This window comes from Prionailurus viverrinus, chromosome B3 (genome assembly GCF_022837055.1).
Source record: "Prionailurus viverrinus isolate Anna chromosome B3, UM_Priviv_1.0, whole genome shotgun sequence".
NCBI lineage: Eukaryota > Metazoa > Chordata > Mammalia > Carnivora > Felidae > Prionailurus > Prionailurus viverrinus.
Genome location: NC_062566.1, coordinates 57,963,579 through 57,982,442, shown reverse-complemented (window position 1 = coordinate 57,982,442; position 18,864 = coordinate 57,963,579). Strand labels below are relative to the sequence as shown.

The 18,864-nt window shown below is 44.2% G+C and overlaps 1 protein-coding gene and 1 long non-coding RNA gene across 2 annotated transcripts in view; one reads left to right on the top strand and one right to left on the bottom strand.

Annotated features, from left to right (window-relative positions):
- Window positions 1–9,828, top strand: part of LOC125168636 (uncharacterized) — a 35,588-nt gene extending 25,760 nt beyond the window's left edge. Inside the window, exons 6-7 of the long non-coding RNA XR_007153228.1 lie at window positions 7,831–7,918; window positions 9,743–9,828. This is a non-coding gene — a long non-coding RNA (uncharacterized LOC125168636). The remainder of the gene's footprint in view (window positions 1–7,830; window positions 7,919–9,742) is intronic.
- Window positions 8,378–18,496, bottom strand: CCDC32 (coiled-coil domain containing 32). Its single transcript, XM_047863819.1, has 4 exons — window positions 18,429–18,496; window positions 16,338–16,588; window positions 12,024–12,180; window positions 8,378–9,025 (listed from the first exon to the last, which is right to left on the bottom strand). The coding sequence occupies exons 2-4, from the start codon at window positions 16,579–16,581 to the stop codon at window positions 8,887–8,889; spliced, it is 540 nt and encodes a 179-aa protein (XP_047719775.1). The 5' UTR covers window positions 16,582–16,588; window positions 18,429–18,496; the 3' UTR covers window positions 8,378–8,886.
- Between the last annotated feature and the right edge of the window lie 368 nt (window positions 18,497–18,864).

Below are 18,864 nucleotides of genomic sequence, written 5' to 3'. Positions count from 1 at the left end.
AGGGGGAGGAGGGGGTAAGGGAGAAGGGGGAGAAGAAGAAGAAAAGGAAACAAAGAAGATATGAGCATCGTGTCAGTTTATTAGTCAATGAGCACAATTTTTAGATGGTTTTTCAAACAACTAAGAATTTACACTACTGTACTCTAATCCAACCTACACCTTCCATCCTGTCTCCCAGATCTCATGATTTAGTTGACCAGATGCTCTGCTGAAGGCTATGCTGCACCTTGGCATTCTGCTGAGATACCAATTGATAATCTCATCCAGGGGCACCTGGGTAGCTCAGTAGGTTAAGCGGCTGACTTTGGCTCAGGTCGTGATCTCGCGGTTCATGAGTTCAAGCCCCACATCCGGCTCTGTGCTGACAGCTCAGAGCCTGGAGCCTGCTTCGGATTCTGTGTCTCCCTCTCTCTCTTCCCCTCTCCCACACATTCTCTCTCTCTCTCTCTCTCTCTCTCTCTCTCTCTCTCTCTCTCTCTCAAAATAATAGATAATCTCATCCAAAAAGGACATAAGATAAAAAACCAAAAGTGGTCCTTTATTTATTTATTTATTTATTTATTTATTTATTTATTTATTTATTTATTTTAGAGAGAGAAAGGGCATGTGAGAGGGGGAGAGAGAGAGGAAGAGAATCGCAAGCAGGCTCTACGCTCAGTGTGGAGCCCAATGTGGGTCTTGATCCCACAACCCTGGGATCACAACCTGAGCCAAAATCAAAAGTCAGATGCTCAACTGATGGAGCCACCCAGGCTCCCTGGTTCTATTCTTTAAAATGCTCAAAACTCAGGGTGCCTGTCTGGCTCAGTAGATAGAGCTTGCAGCTCTTGATCTCAGGGTCATGAGTTCAAGCCTCATGTTGGGCATGGAGCCTATTTAAAAAATAATAATAATAAATACAATACAATAAAGGAAAAAAATAAAATGATGATAAACTCTCAGTAACCCATCTCCTTACCTGTGCACACATGCATGCCCACATAGGTACCATCTCTCTTACCTATCTCTGCCTCCTCCCTCCCTGCTTATCTGCAAAATAACTGATTTTTTAAGTGGATCAGGTCAGCATGAAGGGAGCAAAGAGTCTGTCTGTTTGGGAAGAGAAAAACTTTACTTCCGAACAATCTGTGACCTGTAGCACTTGGGAAAAGGAGGTGGGGAGAATGCCAGGAGATATATCTCAGCCACACATTGACTCATGGTGGGAAGTACCACCGCTTAAGATGGCCTCCAGCTGGAGGGTGGGGCCTCAAGGAGCAGAGACCCACCCACCTGTCGCTCCAGTGCAGCCTATAGGAGGCAGTGTGGTGCATCCAAGGAGCACAGGCTTCGGAGAGCTAAGCCAGGCTCGAAATTCCAAACCCAGCAACACCACTTGCTAGCCACCCCACACTCCCTCGTGCCAAACCCAGGTGTCAGGCTCCACTCCTACTCTCTCACACTTCATTCCACTAGGATACTGAGTTCCAGTGGTTCTTCCCCTCCAAATGCTTCCTTTATCCACTTCTCTCTAGGCTCAGAGCCACATCTTCGTTTGCGTTACTATCATCTCGTCAAATATTTCTTCTGCACCATTCGCTCTTTCTGGGACTCAAATTACACGTATATCAGACTGACTGATATTTTCCCACAGATCTTAGAAGCTTGGTTTTCTTTCTTTACTCCCACTCCTTTTTGCCCCTCTTTGTGTTTCAGCTTGGATGGTTTCTACTGACCTCTCTCAAGTTCATTGGTTTTTGTTTTTTTTTTCCCTCAGCTGTACCTACTATGGAAAAACTTGTTGAAGGAATTCATCTCTGATATCATGTTTTTTATTTCTAGCATTTTTTTAAGTAGGCTCCGTGCCCAACACGGAACTTGAACTCACGACCCTAGGATCAAGAGTAGGATGCTATACTGACTGAGCCATCCAGGAGTGCCCATTTCTAGCATTTGCATTGGACTTTCTCATAGTTTCTGTGTCTCTGCCAAGACTCCCTAAATGTTCATGCAAGTTGCCCGCCCTTTCCCACTAGACCTTTTCACATATTAGTTATTATTATTTTAAAGCCCCTATCTGTTAACTCCAAAATCTGTGTCATCTGTGAATCTGGTTCTGTTGATTTCTGTAACTTTTTTTTTTTTGAGAGAGAGAGAGAGAGAAAGAAAGAGCAAGCAGGGGAGGGGCAGAGACAGAGGGAGAGAGAGAGAATCCCAAGCAGGCTCTGCACAGCCAGGGCAGAGCCCCACGTGGGGCTCAAATTCATGAACCATGAGATCATGGCCTGAGCTAAAATCAAGAGTCGGGTGCTTAACTGACTGAGCCACCCAGGTGCCCTGATTTCTGTAACTTTTGACGATGGATTTTTATTTTTCTTCTTTTTCATATGCGTCATAAATTTTTATTGAATGCCCATCGCATGTAAACAGTAGAGACTGAGGTAAATGGTATTTATGTCTGGAAGTGGCCATGCCTCTTCTGTTGGTCTGAGGGGTTGAGTCTGTTTAGTTCGGTGTCAGGCAGGGTTTGGGCTATGTTGTTCCCACCATTACCTTAGTGCATCACAGGCTTTGAATCCCTCTAGTAGTGGGCTGCTTAGAGTGTGGACTGGTGTGTCAGAGGATTTTTCTGGGTTCCTGCTCCACGGACCTCAACCATCCCTGCATGCCTGCCCTACACCAGCAGTGGAGTGCTCTTGCTTGTCGTGTGGAGCCAGGCTCCTGGAGGGGTAAGACACGCAGTGGGGGTGGGTTGAGGGGGTGCGTCTCTGTTATCCTGGTTCAGCTTTAGTCTCAGGCACATCCCAAGGTCAGGAGTGAGGCTTTCTCATTATTTCTGCCCCTGTTCCCTCAGAAAGCCAAATTCTGCCTTACTATCTGCAGTTGGTTTTTGTGGCCAGTTTCTTGCCCGCTCCCCCAACAGAACAGACCCTTGCTTGAATCCTCAGCCCCATAGTTGCCCGCTTCTCCCTTTGGGATAGAGGGATTTTGCTTCCATTCTTCCTCACCAGAGCAGTGGATCTTTGCCTGTGGCAAAGAAGGACAGAAATGTTTTTACTCCTCACCCCAAAGCAGGTGAGTTTTGCTTTCATTACTCCCCCTAAAGCAAGAATCTGTTGCCCCTTCCTTAGCAGCTTAAGGCTTTTGCTTAAGAGAGGGATTCTGGAAGCAGCTGAGGCTTTTTGCCTTTGCCAAGCAGCTGCCTTAATCAACTTCTGCATGCTTGCACCACCACGGAGGAAAGCCCTCTTCCATTTCCTGCCCAGCTCCCAGTTTTTCTCTGAACCTCCGGGGAGGCCTCTGGAAAAACACTGTGAGTACAAACTCTCCTGTGTCTGGAATAGTCTCCAGCTATTCTAAACTGACACACTAGCCCATGTGTAGCCTTTTAGCTTTTGTTAAAGTTTTTGTTGCTTTCTTCTTACCCACTTGTATGATGGCCACCTCTTTCTTCCGTGCTCTGCTAAAGTTGAGACTGTTCACGTGTGTCTCTCTCTCCTTGAAGAGGCTTTATTTCATTGTCTTGTGACCTCAGCTTCCTGCAGACTCAAGAAAAGCTACGGTTTTGTAGATAATTCGGCTATTTCTCATCCCCGGGCAGGGGAGTGGCATTTTCTTGCAGGATTCTCTACCCTAAGTGGAGATGAAAGTCCTCAGGTCAGTCATCTCTTTCTTAAACAACCGCAGTCACCTCACAGCTGGCCCCTGCATCCAATTTTGCTCCTCTCCATACTGCATCCAGAATTAAGTATTAAAATTCTGTAACCATTAGAAACTAAAAGGGACTGAAAAATAAAATACCTGAAATTAGCTACATAAAATCCGAAACGTAGGTCATGGTGTGCCAGTTACCTATTGTCTTGTAACAAACCAGCTCCAAACCCAATGGCTCAAACCACAGCATTTATTTTGTTCATAAATCTGCAGGGCTTCTCAGGGACAGCTTGTCTCTGTTCCACCTGGTGTCAACTGGGGTAGCTTGAAGGCTGGGGTCTGAAATCATCTGAATCTCTCACATGTCTGATGCCTGGGTGGGAAGATTCATGCTGGGGGCTAAACTGCTGAGAGCCAGCCCCTCTGTCTCTCCATGGCGTTTCTATAGTATGGTGTCCTCAAGGTTGCCAGACATCTTCTATGTTGGCTCAGAACTACCAAGGAACATGTTGAGAGAGAGAGAGAGGAGTGCTTTCATGACCTAGCCTCAGAAGTCACATTATTTGTGCTGTACTCGATTAGCAAGGCACTTACATAGTCATACCCAGGTTCAAGGGGAGGGAGTGCTGACCCAACATCCCAAGAGAGGCATGTCCCCATCATACTTTAAGATGAAAGGCTGGGACGTGTTATGTTGATATGGCCACCTCTGAGGTCTGCCAACCATGATTCTATTTGTTCTGTAATCGTGAAACAATAGCTTCAAAGAAATCAAGCTAGAAAATAAAAATAAGACCACAAGCCATCAACTGCATTATTTCATATAGACATATCATTGCCAAGTGTGAATCTGTGCTCCCCTAATCAGTATAATCATGTCATACCCATGGCAACCATAGCTTGCATCTTTCTAGATGCAAATCCGATCCTGTCACTACCCCTCTTAAAATGACCCATTATCTCCTTGTCCTCACAATAAAACCCAAGCTCCTTAACATGGCTTAGAAAGCCCTTCATACCTGGCCTTGTTTATTAATTTCCCAACCTCACCTTTGGATGTTTCCTCCTTTGTCCTTCATGCTCCAGCTACACTGAACTACTTTCTAGTCTCCAAACTTTCTTTTGCCTTTAGGCCAATGTACATGCTGTTTTCCTCTTCTGGGACTTTTCTCTGTCCCCATGTTCTTCTCCCTCTATTTTCATGGTCTGACTGCTACTCATTTTTCTGGACTTGGCTTCCCTAACACAGCCTCTCTCCTACTTCCCACCCTGACTGGCCTAGGGTTCTCCTATCTTCTTCCCCATGCTCTAAAGCTCCCTGTGCTTACGTCTTGACTCCACAGCACCAGTGATGACAGCACTAATTAGCTAGACCATCTCTCTCCTTCCATCATTGTGTGGGAAGATGTGGTTTCACTTTATTCACCACCATGCACAGTGCAGGGTCTCAACAAATATTGGCTAGGTGAATGAATCTGTGCCTGAAATAACCCACTTCTGGGTTCAAGTAAACAACTCTCCCACAGACCTAAGATTGCTATGGCAGTGTCCTGTCTTGAATCTTATAACTCAAGTAGGGACAAAGCTGGCTGGGATGGTTTGGAATTTTCAGGAAAATATTGCCTGTTTCATGTGGCTGGAGCTTTTCTTAATCTTGGGGAGCCACTCCAAGGCAGGGCCAGGGAGTGGCCCAGGGCGTTTTCCCTTTTCCAGCAACAGTCCTGGTGGGCAGGCCTGCCTGGGAGAGGCACACCTCAGCAACAGCTGGTGGGATGTTTGTTTACTTGCTGTCCCTACATCCAGAGCCTATTTCTGGAACAGGTACTGGATGCAAGCCTGTGCCATTCCAGCCCTGATCCTACCAAAGCCCTGGGTGATGAGCGTGCCATGTGGCAGGAGAGAACAGTGTGGCAGTCACTTACCTTTCCTCCCTGGCTCTAACCCAACCTTCTTTGGGTATGCCACATCATTTCTGCTTTGCCCTATTGGCAAAAGTTGTCCTCCCTTGGCTCTGTGGTTTAGCATTAAATATTGCTCCATTTGCTCTGTTTCACTTAGGGAGCCCTCTCAACTCAAATCTGATTTGAGGAAGTGCTAACTGGAGTTCCTTGGAAATTTCCAGGGTCAAAGAAAAAAGATCAGCGTTTCTGGCCAGCAGAATTTTTCCTACATTTAGTCCAATTTCTGAAAGAAAATTGGAATATAAAGAGATCATTTGACTTGTGATCACACAGTAAGCCACAAGGCAGATAAAGATAGCACCCGAGACTCTTAGATTCAAATTTAGTACCATTTTAATAGTCTAAGTTAAGTCTATATTAAAAAACTAGTTTGGGAAGCTAGTATCAAATTTGGTTTCGCTATGGGATGCCTGGCTGGCTCAGTTGGAGGAGCGTCCTCAGTTGGAGGATGAACTTGGGTTCGTGGGTTTGAGCCCCACATAGGGTGTAGAGATTACAAATAAATAAAAACTTAAATTTTTTGGTAAATTGTGCTTCACTTGTTTTAAGAGCCATCACTCAGGTTGTCACCTCTAAACCATAGTTGTGGGGCACCTGGGTGGCTCAGCTGGTTGAGAGCCCAACCTTGGTTCAGGTTGTAATCTCATGGCTCCTGAGTTTAAGCCCTGCATTGGGCTCACTGCTGTCAGCGAGGAGCCCACTTTGGATCCTCGGCCCCTCCCCCGCTTGTGCTTTCATTCTTTCAAAAATAAAATTAAAAAAAAATAATAAGAAGAAGAAAAGAAACCATAGTTGCAACTCGCTGAACTCCCTTCTGTGGAAATCTGCCTCTATTAAAAGAGTTAAGTGAGGGGCGCCTGGGTGGCTCAGCTGGTTAAGTGACTGACTTCGGCTCAGGTCACGATCTCATGGTTCGTGGGTTTGAGCCCCTTGTCGGGCTCTGTGCTAAATGCTTGCTCGGAGCCTGGAGACTGTTTCAGATTCTGTGTCTCCTTCTCTCTCTGCCCCTTCCCCGCTTGTGCTCTGTCTTTCAAAAATAAATAAATGTAAAAAAATTTTTAAAGAGTTAAGTGAGCAGGTAGCTGAAGATCTAGGACTTTCATCCCATACGTCACCCAGATTTTCACGTGAGGCTAAAAGCCTTCCAGTCCTGCAGTTCCTCTAACTCCACTTCAGTTCCTCTAACTCAATTTCCCACCTTCTCATACTAAAATTTCTGTTTCTTAGGAAACGGGAGGTAGGGAAAAGGCAAAGCTAGAATCTTGACTGAACTATAAAAACACTATTTTCTGGTGCAGATACATTCTCTGTCTGATGATTGACTGCTCTTTAGGAGGGTGTTTTGGGACCTTATTGCTTTTTTCTTAAATTGTTGTTACTTGGGAAAGAGTCATTTTTGTTTATCATGAAGGGAAAAGAAAACTCAGTCTTTAAAAAAAAAAAAAAATCTATCCAATGAGAGCCATCAGATGGCCCCGTAGGAAGTGTGGTCCAGCACCTGAACCCCAGGCAGAGACAGAAACTTGCAAGCTCAGTCCAGGGCCAGATGACTGTTAAGTGTCTGCCTTCCCCAAAGTGTTTGGGGACCACAGACGGTCGCTCTCTATGTCAAAGGTATCCTACTATTAAAAAGCAGTAGAGGAAAAAATTTAAAAAATTAAAAAAAAAAAAAAGTAAAAAGCAGTAGAGGGCACCTGGGTGGCTCAGTCGGTTAAGCGTCCAACTTTGGCTCAGGTCATGAGCTCAGAGTTCTTGAGTTCTAGCCCCATGTCGGGCTCTGCGCTGACAGCTCTGAGCCTGCTTCAGATTCTCTGTCTCCCTCTCTCTCTGCCCCTCCCTTGCTCACGCTGTCTCTCTCTCTCAAAAATAAGTAAACATTTTTTAAAAAGCAGTAGGAATAAAGCTAATACCATTAATCAAATTTTTCTTTTTATTTTTAGAGGCGGGGAGCGGGGCAGAGAGAGACCTAGGGCTTGATCCCACCACCCTGGGATCACAGCCTGAGCCCAAATTAAGAGACAGACACTCAACCAACTGGGCCACCCAGGTGCCCCCATTATCAATTTTAAAGAAGGAAAATATATCTGGAAATTGCCACCTCCCCCTAAATTCATATAATTCAGCAAATACATGGAATTATCTGGTTGATTCCCATCCTTTGACAGTGCAAATACTTGATTTAGATATGACCACATGTTCTCTGAAGATTTTTATGGTCACTCTGTTCCATCATTAGGGATTTGAAACCTGTTACCCGGGAAGAAGCTCCATGGAGTCAGAGCTGCAGAAATCTGGCCACAGAATCCTACCCTAAGAGCACCGAGGTGAGATTTGGCTTGTCAGAGGGCTCATGTCAAAAATAGAAGGCTGCAAAGTTTCTCAGGTCTCCTGCATTGTCAAATACTTGTCTTTACCTCCCCACTAACTGGGAGCATCTCTCTGGGGGAGAAGCAGTTCAAGAGCACCACACACACAGCTATTCTCATCAGAAAAGCTTTATGTAGACAACACGGACTGAACATGAACACTATAAACAGGGAAGCACAGGCTCAGCCAGGAAAGCTGCCGCAAGAAGCTTGGAACTATTCAGAAGGGGTGTCAAATACCAACACCAAATTTACAAGTCTAATTTGAAGCTTGGCCCTTTTTAAGTGCAAGAGGAAGTTAGGGGAGAAACCATGCATGAAATAAAAATATATACATATACACACAAACACTCAAGTTGTCACACTGTTGTCCCTTTTCTCCACAAGGAACAAATCAGACAAAGGAAAAGTGTGGCCTCTTTTCCTAAAGTCTCTATATTTATTACAAACTTAGAGGAGCCCCACATGGGGTGTGGATCCAAGGAGGCAGATTTGATTCTCCTTGGCCTCACTTACCACTGACAATTAACCAAAGAAATACTTGGGATACAGGCAGGAACATCCAGAAGAGGCAAGCAAAAATATGGCTCACTGAGCTTATATATTCTACACAAGGATATCAGTTTCTCCAAATACTTTCATACTTGCTCCTTCACTAGATTCTTAGCAGACTTCTCACCTGTAGCAACAGGGCTCAGGCAAGGTGTGAGACACAGAGGAAAGCGGTATTTTGATCCAGCATGTGCTGGGTCAGTCACTTTATCCAGGACAGTCACACATGCCAGCCCCAAGCCAGTCCTCAGGGGCCCACAGCTGTTTGCTTTGTTGAGTGGGAGCGTGGGCTACCCTCCCTCCTTAGATTTCTCCTTGCTGCTCCGCTGTTCCCTCTGGACCCAAGACAGCTGCTTGGCGTGCGTGTGTGCAATTTACTGTTCCGCGGCTGCTGGCTGGTCCCCGGCCACTGGCTTCTCAACCTGGGACTCTGGAGGAATCAGATACTGGACCTCCTCTGTACTGATGGCTACTTTATCTGGCTGGAGCCACCTCTTGAAATGTTCCAAGGTGCTAGGAGAAAGCAGGAGAAAACGGTGGCCGCATCAGACCTGGCTGATTAATCACTTAATGATTATCTCAGTTACTCAAATGCTGCCTTCCCGCCCACCACCAATTTCTTCCTACAATTGTTTTTCACTGCTAACGGGGAGAACGCCGATCTTCCTCTGACAGCTGTGCATCCTGGCAGCTCGGTGGCATAATTTACCCCCTAGTGGGCACTTTGGCTATAAGCAGCACCAGGCCCCTTCAAATGCAGAGCCTCTGAAGGCTTGACGAGAATAGCTGAAGAGCTTATGTCTCAGTCCTGTCTTTTCTTCCTCAAAACTGGAGTGGAGAGAAACTGTCAGAGGGAGGAAACGTTCAAATAAATACCAAACTATTAGTGGAGCATCTTGAAATCTCCTATACCTGAGGCAGTCTGAGACTCGATTATACTTACAGCACACTTAGTTGCACTAAGCACCATTTTTGTGGTTTTTTTGTTTGTTTATTTCATCCTATAGCAAGTCCCCAAGATGGAAACATCTGCACAGCAATTTCTCCCACAAAGAAATAGCCACTATGCCAGAGGGCTCTTTTTTCCTTTGCATCTGTGCAGAGAGGGGAAGTGCCCCCTCCCACCTTCCTTAATTACCCAAGATCCTCCACTCTAAAGCTTATTAGATACTCATGGTGAACTACAAATGACCACAAATAATATAAACCTTATTCTATGCTCTTAAATAGGCCAAAGTCTCGAGCCCAGAAGTAAAGCCATCACCAGCAGATTTGAGACACCTAAAACGGGGGAATCCTGGTGTAGACAATAGGATTTCTCAGCCCATTACTCCTGCACCAAAAGCATGCCATGATGAGGGTCACCTACCTGGCCTTCACGTACATGAAGAACCACACAATTCCACTACAAAATGGCCTCCGTTTAAATCATAAATGTTGAAGTCAGCAAATAAATGCAAATCTATTTCTGGTGTGCTTGTTCTAACACTGATAGAAAGACGTGTTCCCACAGATGGAGCTTGGGAACAAGTGCCCACAGCTCAGGGGACTAAGGTACTCCAGGGGCATTTAATCTTCATCTACAACACTTTTCATAGAATTGTTTCAACTGCTTCTATAGAAAAGGGAACATCATATCATTTTAGGTATTGATAAACACACAGAAACATGACCTTGAGCCTTGGTGCTGATCTGATTTCAGAGAAAAAGAATTCCTACTTGAGAATCACATAGGAGAAAATTTTGTCTTTTCTTCTCAGAATTGGAGAGGAGGCAAACATTCAAGGGGAGCAAGAATCAAATACCAAGTTATTAGTGTGTTGGGAATGTGTACATCTTCAAGTCTTTTGTGTTTGGGGCAGTTGAAGGCTCAACGGTATTGAGTCTTTAGAGACAGAAAAAAGCAACATGTGTTTTATTTTCTGAACCCTCAGAGGGTAGGTAGTTGGCCTGACTTTAGATGCCACATGATTTCTGAAAAATCTAAGGGCACGCCAATGCAATATTTAAGGTAATGTAAGTAAAAGCACTTTGCAAATTAAAAAGCAAAATGTAGGGGCGCCTGGGTGGCTCAGCTGGTTAAGCATCTGATTTCAGTTCAAGTCATGATCTTACAGCTCATGAGTTCATAGGGCTACTCGTTAACAGTGAGGAGCCTGCTTGGGATTCTCTCTGTCTCTGTCTCTCTGTCTCTCTGCCCTTTCCATGCTCTCTCTCTGTCTCTCTCTCTCTCTCTCTCAAAAATAAATAAACTTAGAAAAAAAAGTAAAATGTAACTATCAAGTTTTATTTCCCTACTGTCCATGATTTCAGCAGCCATAGCTTCATCTGACATCATGGGGCTTTTTAAAATCAACGTTAATGGTATGTTGCAAACTTAGGTCATGTTTCCCTAAGACCTTTTGTTTCAAATTCGGGTTTTTACTTCCCTCACCAATTTTTTTGAATTATTTCTTACTGAACTTTAAAATTCCATCAAGACCAATGATAATAGCTAACACTTATATAGTACTTACCAGGGGCCAGGTCTGTTCTAAGCACTTTATACACAGTAACTCATTTAACCCTCATAACAACCCAAGAGGTAAGAGTTACTATTCCTGGAAAGCATATTACTATTACATATTCCTGTTACTATTCCTGCTCTGTAAAGCAGGAAACTGAGGCACACACAGGTTACTTCCTTAAGGACACACAGCCAGTAAGTGGCAGAGCGACTCTCCCGGGTGTTGGGCACCATGCAGCTCTTTGTGGCAGGATGCCCTCTCCTCCTCTCTGCATCCGCCACCCCCTGAAGATACTGTTCAAGTCCTGCCTTCTTCTCCGGCACAAACACCAGAGCCCACAGGGAGCTCAGTGGTCTCTCAACTCCCAAAGCATGCTCTGTCACTTCCACTCACCCGGCTCTTTTCTTATGCTGCCTTATTTTGTTAGGTTCATCTTTATATATATTTGTCATCTCTCTCCAAATAGTTGTGAGGACCAAAGGAAAAAAAAGGGATCTCTAAAATTTCTTTACATCTCCCCTCTGCCCCAGCACCCCCAGCCCCATAGCATCAAGCACAGTGCCTTCACACAGTAGATGCTTAGGAAATTCATGCTATACAAATTCAGTCTATACAAATTTGAATGCCTACAAGGTGATAGAAACTCTGTAAGGCAATAGGGAGTTACAGGTAAGATACTGTTCCAGTTGATGATTGGTTACTACTTTCTCAAGTACATTGTATACTTGGAAAAGAAGACTATGCTTTATCCTCAATTCTGTCCAATCTGTGATCAAGATGTAGGTGGGGTATTTGCTTTTTTGCAAAAATACTATCAAAAATCTGCTACTGGACCAAGAGCAAAGAGAGCAACCTTAAAAAAGGATGAGTTTTGAGCTCAGAAAAGCTGATGTTGATATTAACCAATATCTCGACTCAAATGTCACTCTCCCTGAATTCTTCAGAGAAAGAGAAATGCCCTCAGTGAAATACTGTCACCTGGAACTGGACTGAGAACCAATTACCTCTCATCAGAATCAAATCCATCCACAAAGAACTCTGATGCTAACTTCTCCTGGAGGAATCGGTCCCAGCATTCCTTCTTGGCTTGGGCCAAGGTTCGAAGCATGTCCTTAGAAGTTACTTCCTGATTTAAACCTTTGATTCTTCTCAGTTTCTTCTCTAAAAACAGATGAGGAGAAGTTAACAAGGAAAGTGAGTATAAAATGAAACTAAATCTAAAATGCAACATGACAACTTAAAAATTCTCTCAATGATGAGTATATTCACACTCCCTGCAAAAGAGCTCATTTTTTCTGAGGACATGTACAGGGAAATGTACATTTTTCTTTTTCCTTCACAATGTCTTAACTCTGGATTGTATCAGAGAAACATTTAACCCCAGAAAGGGAAAAAGCCATAGGCTCTCATAAATAAATCAGTGGCATGTCTTCTTTGAAATCACAGAAGCCAGCAGGTATCTTTCTAAGGAATTACTTGTTTTCCCTGGCTTGACATGTGTCAACTCCTTGAATATAGTCTCTCTGAGGAGTAAGTGGTTTTTCTTTTTGTTACAATGACATGAAGTAGTTTCCAAACCTCAGGAGAAAGAATTAGAGAAAATAATGAAAGATCCAATGGTTCATTAGACACTAAAATTGACTTGATGGGAACTCAATAATCAGAGACCTTGAAGATCTCTATGTGTGATTAAATTCTTCATAAAAGAAAACCTCCCAACGTTTTTTACAGTTACTCAACTTGTGGCCTGGATGTTGGGACCTTATAAAAACAAACATCTTCTAATTCCAATGAATGGTCTACATGGCTTCCTGATGATAGATGTTTACTTATTCTTCTGTGCATTTTAAGTGTAATTGTTGAACAACTGAAGAACAGAAGGAACAGTATCACCATTTGCCTTCTGCCTTAATTCAGTCTTGCCTTCAACTATAATAAATGTGTCAATGATGGCCTTTTGGAGGGGGGAGTGGGGAATAATATCAAGCCCAGACCCAAACAGAAACTTTATGATTTGCAATCCTGTTTTCATTTCTCCTTTTTAAAATTTTATTTATTTATTTTAAATAATCTCTACACCCAATGTGGGGCTTGAAATTATAAACCTGAGATCAAGAGTTACATATTCCTCCGACTAAGCTAGTCTGGAGCCCCCTGTTTTCACTTTTTTTTTTTTTTTAATGTTTACTTATTTATTTTGAAAGAGAGAGAGAGAGAGAGAGAGAGAGAGAGAGAGAGAGAGCGCGAGCAGGGACAGGGAGAGAGAGGGAGACAGAATCCCAGGCAGGCTCAGCTCAGAGCCTGATGCAGGGCTCTATCTCACAAACTGTGAGATCGTGACCTGAGCTGAAATCAAGAGTTGGTCACTTAACCAACTGAACCACCCAGGCACCTCTGTTTTCATTTCTAAACAGGCCACATCATCTGCCATCCACAGATCAAAGCAATAACCACCTTTTGTTGCTGCAAGTTACCACCAAGAGCTCGCCCATGTAAAAAACCTGCAATTGATAAAAGTTAAATATTTGAGGAGTTTTTGCCTCCTTGAGGATGTGAAAAGAATTATGTAGATCTCACACTGAGCTGGCTAAGTTTTTTTTTTTAATACTTTTAAAAAATATATTTATTTTTGAGAGAGAGAGAGACAGACAGACAGACAGGGTGTGAGTGGGGGAGGGGCAGAGAGAGAGGGAGACACAGATTCCGAAGCAGGCTCCAGGTTCTGAGCTGTCTGTACAGAGCCCGACGTGGGGCTCAAAGTCACAAACCATGAGATCATGAACTGAGCTGTAGTCAGTCGCTTAACTGACTGAGCCACCCAGGCGCCCCATGAGCTGGCTAAGGTTTTATAATTGGTGCCCTTAGTGGAAGGTACTCTTTTGGGCTGGCAAAGTCTTCCCCTCTCTGAGTGTGCTGAGTCCCTAATCGGTTGTGATCTAAGTTGGGCAGGTAGAAATAGATACCACTGCATACTCCAAGTCTGCCTGCCAATGTCTCCCAGACTGTGCCATAGGCACAGAAATGGCTCCTGTCTTCCTCAGAGAATGAAATTTTAATCATCTTTTTTTTTTCAAGATTTTATTTTTAAGTATTCTCTATACTCAACATGGGGCCCAAACTTACAATCCCCCAGATCAAAAGTCCTATGCTCTACCGACTGAGCCAGCCAGGAACCCTTTAATCATCTTCTTAACTGATTTTAGAAAAGATCAGTGGAGTTTTAACTTCCAAAACCAGTCTTGACCAATCAAATCATCACCAAATCCATTAAACTTTCTTACATCTCCTGGGCACAGAGTACCAACAAGCTGCAGGATGTGGGTCTCCAGCTTTCTCAGATGATTGCTTCTTCTCCTTATCATCGTTCTGACTACCACTGAACAGAATTGTGTGGGACACCTAGGTGGCTCAGTTAAGCATCTGACTCTTGATTTCAGCTCAGGCCACGACAGTTCGTGAGTTTGAGTCCAACATCAGGTGAGCTCGAGTCTGGCTTTGGGTAAAACATGAGCCCGGGTGAGCCCCTTTCTCTCTCCCTCTCTCTTTGCCCCTGATGGGATTCTCCCTCTCCTTCTCTCTCTCTCTCTGCCCTCACTCACTTGTGGCCTCTATCTCAAAAAAAAAAAAAAAAAAAAAGAGAACACAATTGTCAACAACCTTGGCCAGGGCTGCAGGCTGCAAGTATTACTATCCTAACGTTGGTGGCTTCCCGATAAATTTCACATTACACCTTTATATTTTTCATTATCCATCATTCCTCTTGTGTTTCTCTCATATCTTTTTCTTACAGATCCTGTAAACTCTATTCTGACTCTTCTTTCTGTCCTTCCTCAAAAGCTTCTTCCTGAATTGCCTTTCCTTTCTTAAATAATTATTCCTAGGTTTGGTTTTGTGACACCAAGATGAATCTCATGGGTGTTTAATAATAAAAGGATACCACAATTCTAAAGCACTCACTGCCCTAGACCGATATTTTTCTTTCCCCTTGCATGGGACAATCTGAATCTCTTTCCTGTATTTGGAGTCTCTCGAAATATTAATACTTAAGGCCACAGGACAGAAGATGTATTCAGGAAATATTTTCAAAATTAAACAACAAGAGGTAGAATGAATTTTATGTCAACATGGTCCCATTCCAACAATCAACCTATTTAATACAACAGTTTTTTAGTACAACAATTTTTCAATATAATAGTTTCATCAGAAATCCAAATGCAGCTCTGGAGCCATGCCCTTTTCTTTCAGGATGGCATAATGTTTGACACTTTTGAGTTATCTGAATATATGGGCCACCAATAGTAGGCAAGAGGATTGTACAGAATGGCAAGAAATGAAGCAGAATTCAGATGATACAGTCAGAGGCAGGAGGTAACAAAGACAGTTTTAAGGGATATACAAGGAAAAGGGTGCTCCTTCCCAACAACCAACCTGAAACCCTAGAATTATATCTGACAAATACATGTGGTGAGGACTAAAAATAATACTAATTAAGGGGGCAACTGGGTGGCTCAGTCAGTTAAGTGGCTGACTCTTGATTTCAGCTCAGGTCATGATCTCACAGTTCATGAGATTGAGCCCTGTGTCCGGCACAGTGCTGACAACACGGAGCCTGCTTGGGATTCTCTCTCTCCTCTTTCTCTGTCCCTCCTCCTACTCACACTGTCTCTCTCAAAAATAAATAAACATTAAAAAATTATGACAATGGGCACCTGGGTGGGTCAGTTGGTTAAGCGACTTCGGCTCAGGTCACGATCTCACGGTTTGTGAGTTTGAGTTCCAGATAGGGCTGTGTGCTGATGGCTCAGAGCCTGGAGCTTGCTTCAGATTCTCTCTCTCTCTCTCTCTCTCTCTCTCTCTCTCTCTCTCTCTCTCTGCCCCTCCCCTGCTCACACTCTGTGTCTCTCTCTCTCTCAAAAGTAAACATAAAAATAAATAAAAATAAATAAAATAATAATACAAAATGATAATAGTAATAATTAAGATTAGAAACCAGGTTTGAGGGGCACCTGGGTGGCTCACTCAGTTAAAACATCTGACTTCGGTTCATGTCAGGATCTCGCAGTCTGTGAGTTCGAGCCCAAACCCCATGTCGGGATCTGTGCTGACAGCCCAGAGTCAGGAGCCTGGTTCAGATTCTGTGTCTCCCTCTCTCTCTCTGCCCCTCCCCCGCTCTCGCTCTGTCTCCCTCTCTTTCTCAAAAATAAATACACATTAAAAAAATACATGTTAAAAAAAAACAGGTTTGATGTAACTTTAACATGCTTCCTTAAAACCACCAGCTTATGATTAAAAACATAAAAGAAAGTAATTTAACTCACCTAGAGATGCTAAATACACTTCTGAATCCTGCAAGGGAGCCCAAGGCTTTGTAGCTGGCTGATCAGCAAAATCTGGGGCCTCCCTCTGGCCTGTGCCTGCAGGGTAAGAATCCATAAAGGAGTCTGAAAAGGCATTGTTGGCACCATCTTCTTGATCAGGATTTGGCAGACAGGAACAGATTTCAGCCCAAAGATCAGGGCCAGATTTTGTAGCTGTAGAGTCAACGCTCTCAAACATTTTCATTTGGAATCTGAGCAGGAAAAACAGAACTGTAAGGACTGGCTCTAAGGATACAGCATAAGTATGCAGTACTGAGATATTTGTTTCCCTACTGAAGGAAGGTAACAGGGTTTTAAGAAGTTTCTCTAAACTTAAAATGTCTTTTATTAGATTCCTATGTTATAGATATAAAGATGACCAAAGGGCAATTGGGTTCCTCTTCTGGCTCGGCATTCCAGTTGTTTTCATAATAAAGTTTGTTTTTAAAAATGAAATTTCTCAAGCCAGACACAAAAGGACAAATATCAAATGATTCCACTTGTAAGAAGTACCTAGTGCAGTCAAATCCATAGAGACAGAAAACAGAATGGTGGTGGCCAGGGGGTTGGGGGAGGGGGAAATGGGAGTTACGTTTAATGGGTACAGAGTTTCAGTGGGAAGTTCTAGAGATGGATAATCATGATGGTTGCACACCCACGTGAGTGCCACTGAATTGTACATCTAAAAATGGTTAAAATGAGGGGCGCCTGGGTGGCTCAGTCAGTGGAGTGTCTGGCTCTTCGTTTCGGCTCAGGTCCCTGATCCCAGAGTCATGGGATCAAGCCCCCCATTGGGCTCAGAGCTGACAGCACAAAGCCTGCTTGGAATTCTCTCTCCCTCTGCCCCTCTCCCCCACTCACACTCTCTAAAAATAAAAATTTACAAATTTTAGGGGCACTGGGTGGCTCACTCAGTTAAGTGTCCAACTCTTGATTTCAGCTCAGGTCACCGTCTCACAGTCGTGGGATTGAGCCCCAAGTCGGGCTCCACTCTGAGCATGGAGACTGTTTGGTGTCTCTCCCTCCTCCCCTCTCACTCTCCCTTTCCCTAAATAAGTAAATAAATAATTTTTTTTTAAATAATTTTTTTAAACAGTTAAAATGGGCCCTTTTACATTATGTGTGTTTTAACACACACATACGCACACACACAAAGAAATGTCTAGGACATTTCCAGTGGAGACAAATATTCTGCACTTTGCTCCAAAGATCTCCAAAATGCAACCACTCTGTCCTCAGCCAATTAAATTCTGTTTTCAATAGGACATGAACTAAAGGCCTTGCACAGTTCCATAGACATGAGGATAATAAAAATGCTGTTTGGAAAATACTGTCAGAGAGTAATGTCATATGCAAAGCCCCATGTGCTCATTATATGTAGAAGCTGGACTATATACCTTATTTTATAAGTTCTTATTTTAATAATCAGAAACACTGGAAGAGGCATTTCCATCAGTTTACAGATGAAGAAACTGAGGATCAGAAGGATAACAAAAGTCTAGGGTACCTTACTGACATCTATGGTGATTCCTTGATTGGAAACCACACCTCTGCCGCTCCAAAATCCATGTTCTTATCCAATACCTCGCTGCTGGGGCTTTCATAACTATCTAGTCTTACAGCCTGGGCTGACACCCTCCTTCAGGAAGGACCTTTGAGATTAGGAAGGCTGCCTGGGGTAAGGTCTGAATAATTCCAGGAGAGAGCCCAGCCAGCGCAAGGGCCCAGAAGTAAAAGGGGCAGAAATGTCACAGAGGCTCTGGATGAATTGATGCCGGGGTCCCAGTGAACCTCCACTCCCATCCCGAAGTCGCTTGAACCCACCCAAACCAAAACTTTGCTCGCACCGGAGCCCCAGTCCTCCCCCCTTCTCTCTAGGAAGTCCAGAACAGAGCCGGCAATGCCAGTGTCCAGACCCGGGCCTCCGTCACTCTAACCTCAAGAACTGGCTGGGCAATACGAGTCAGGCCCCGAAGCTCCTCTGTGGTATCCCGGGATAGGACCCGGACCGAGGATCTAAAACTGTAGGTACCCCTGCCCCTCTTCACCTACCGCAACCGCCTGCCCAGCAGCCCACAAACGCTCGGCTCAGTTCCGTCGCTCAAGGCTGTGAAGAAATGGGGGGGGTGGAGTCTCCGAGTGATGGATCCCGGGAGTCCTCCAACCACCGCCCAACCTGACGATGTTCTGTGCGTCGATTGGTTGAGGGGAGCTCGGCTAAGTGAGGAAGTGAGGGGCCGAGTGAGAGAAAGAGGTAGGCGGGACTTGTTGCCGGGATATAGGGCAGTCACTTGGCCTTGGCTCCAACTTCCCTGGGGCAGGTAGATTCCACGCGCATCTGAGCATTCCTGGCGCGCGGACAGCGCCTTCCGCCATCACCTTCTCGAATAGGGAAGCCCAGTTGCCGAGGCCTTTTGAGTTTTCTTGGTTCCCTGAGGAAATTCACCTCCTCGGCAATTCTCTGGGTTGGTGTTTTGTCTGTGAAAAT

What these genes read in the sequence shown, in the direction of transcription:
- CCDC32 (XM_047863819.1), bottom strand. Translation starts at nt 16,581, where the DNA reads ATGAAAATGTTTGAGAGCGTTGACTCTACAGCTACAAAATCTGGCCCT. An exon ending in AGTGTATTTAGCATCTCTAG is followed by an intron (nt 12,181 to 16,337) that starts GTGAGTTAAATT and finishes ATCTGTTTTTAG; the next exon opens with AGAAGAAACTGAGAAGAATC. An exon ending in GGATTTGATTCTGATGAGAG is followed by an intron (nt 9,026 to 12,023) that starts GTAATTGGTTCT and finishes GCTTTCTCCTAG; the next exon opens with CACCTTGGAACATTTCAAGA.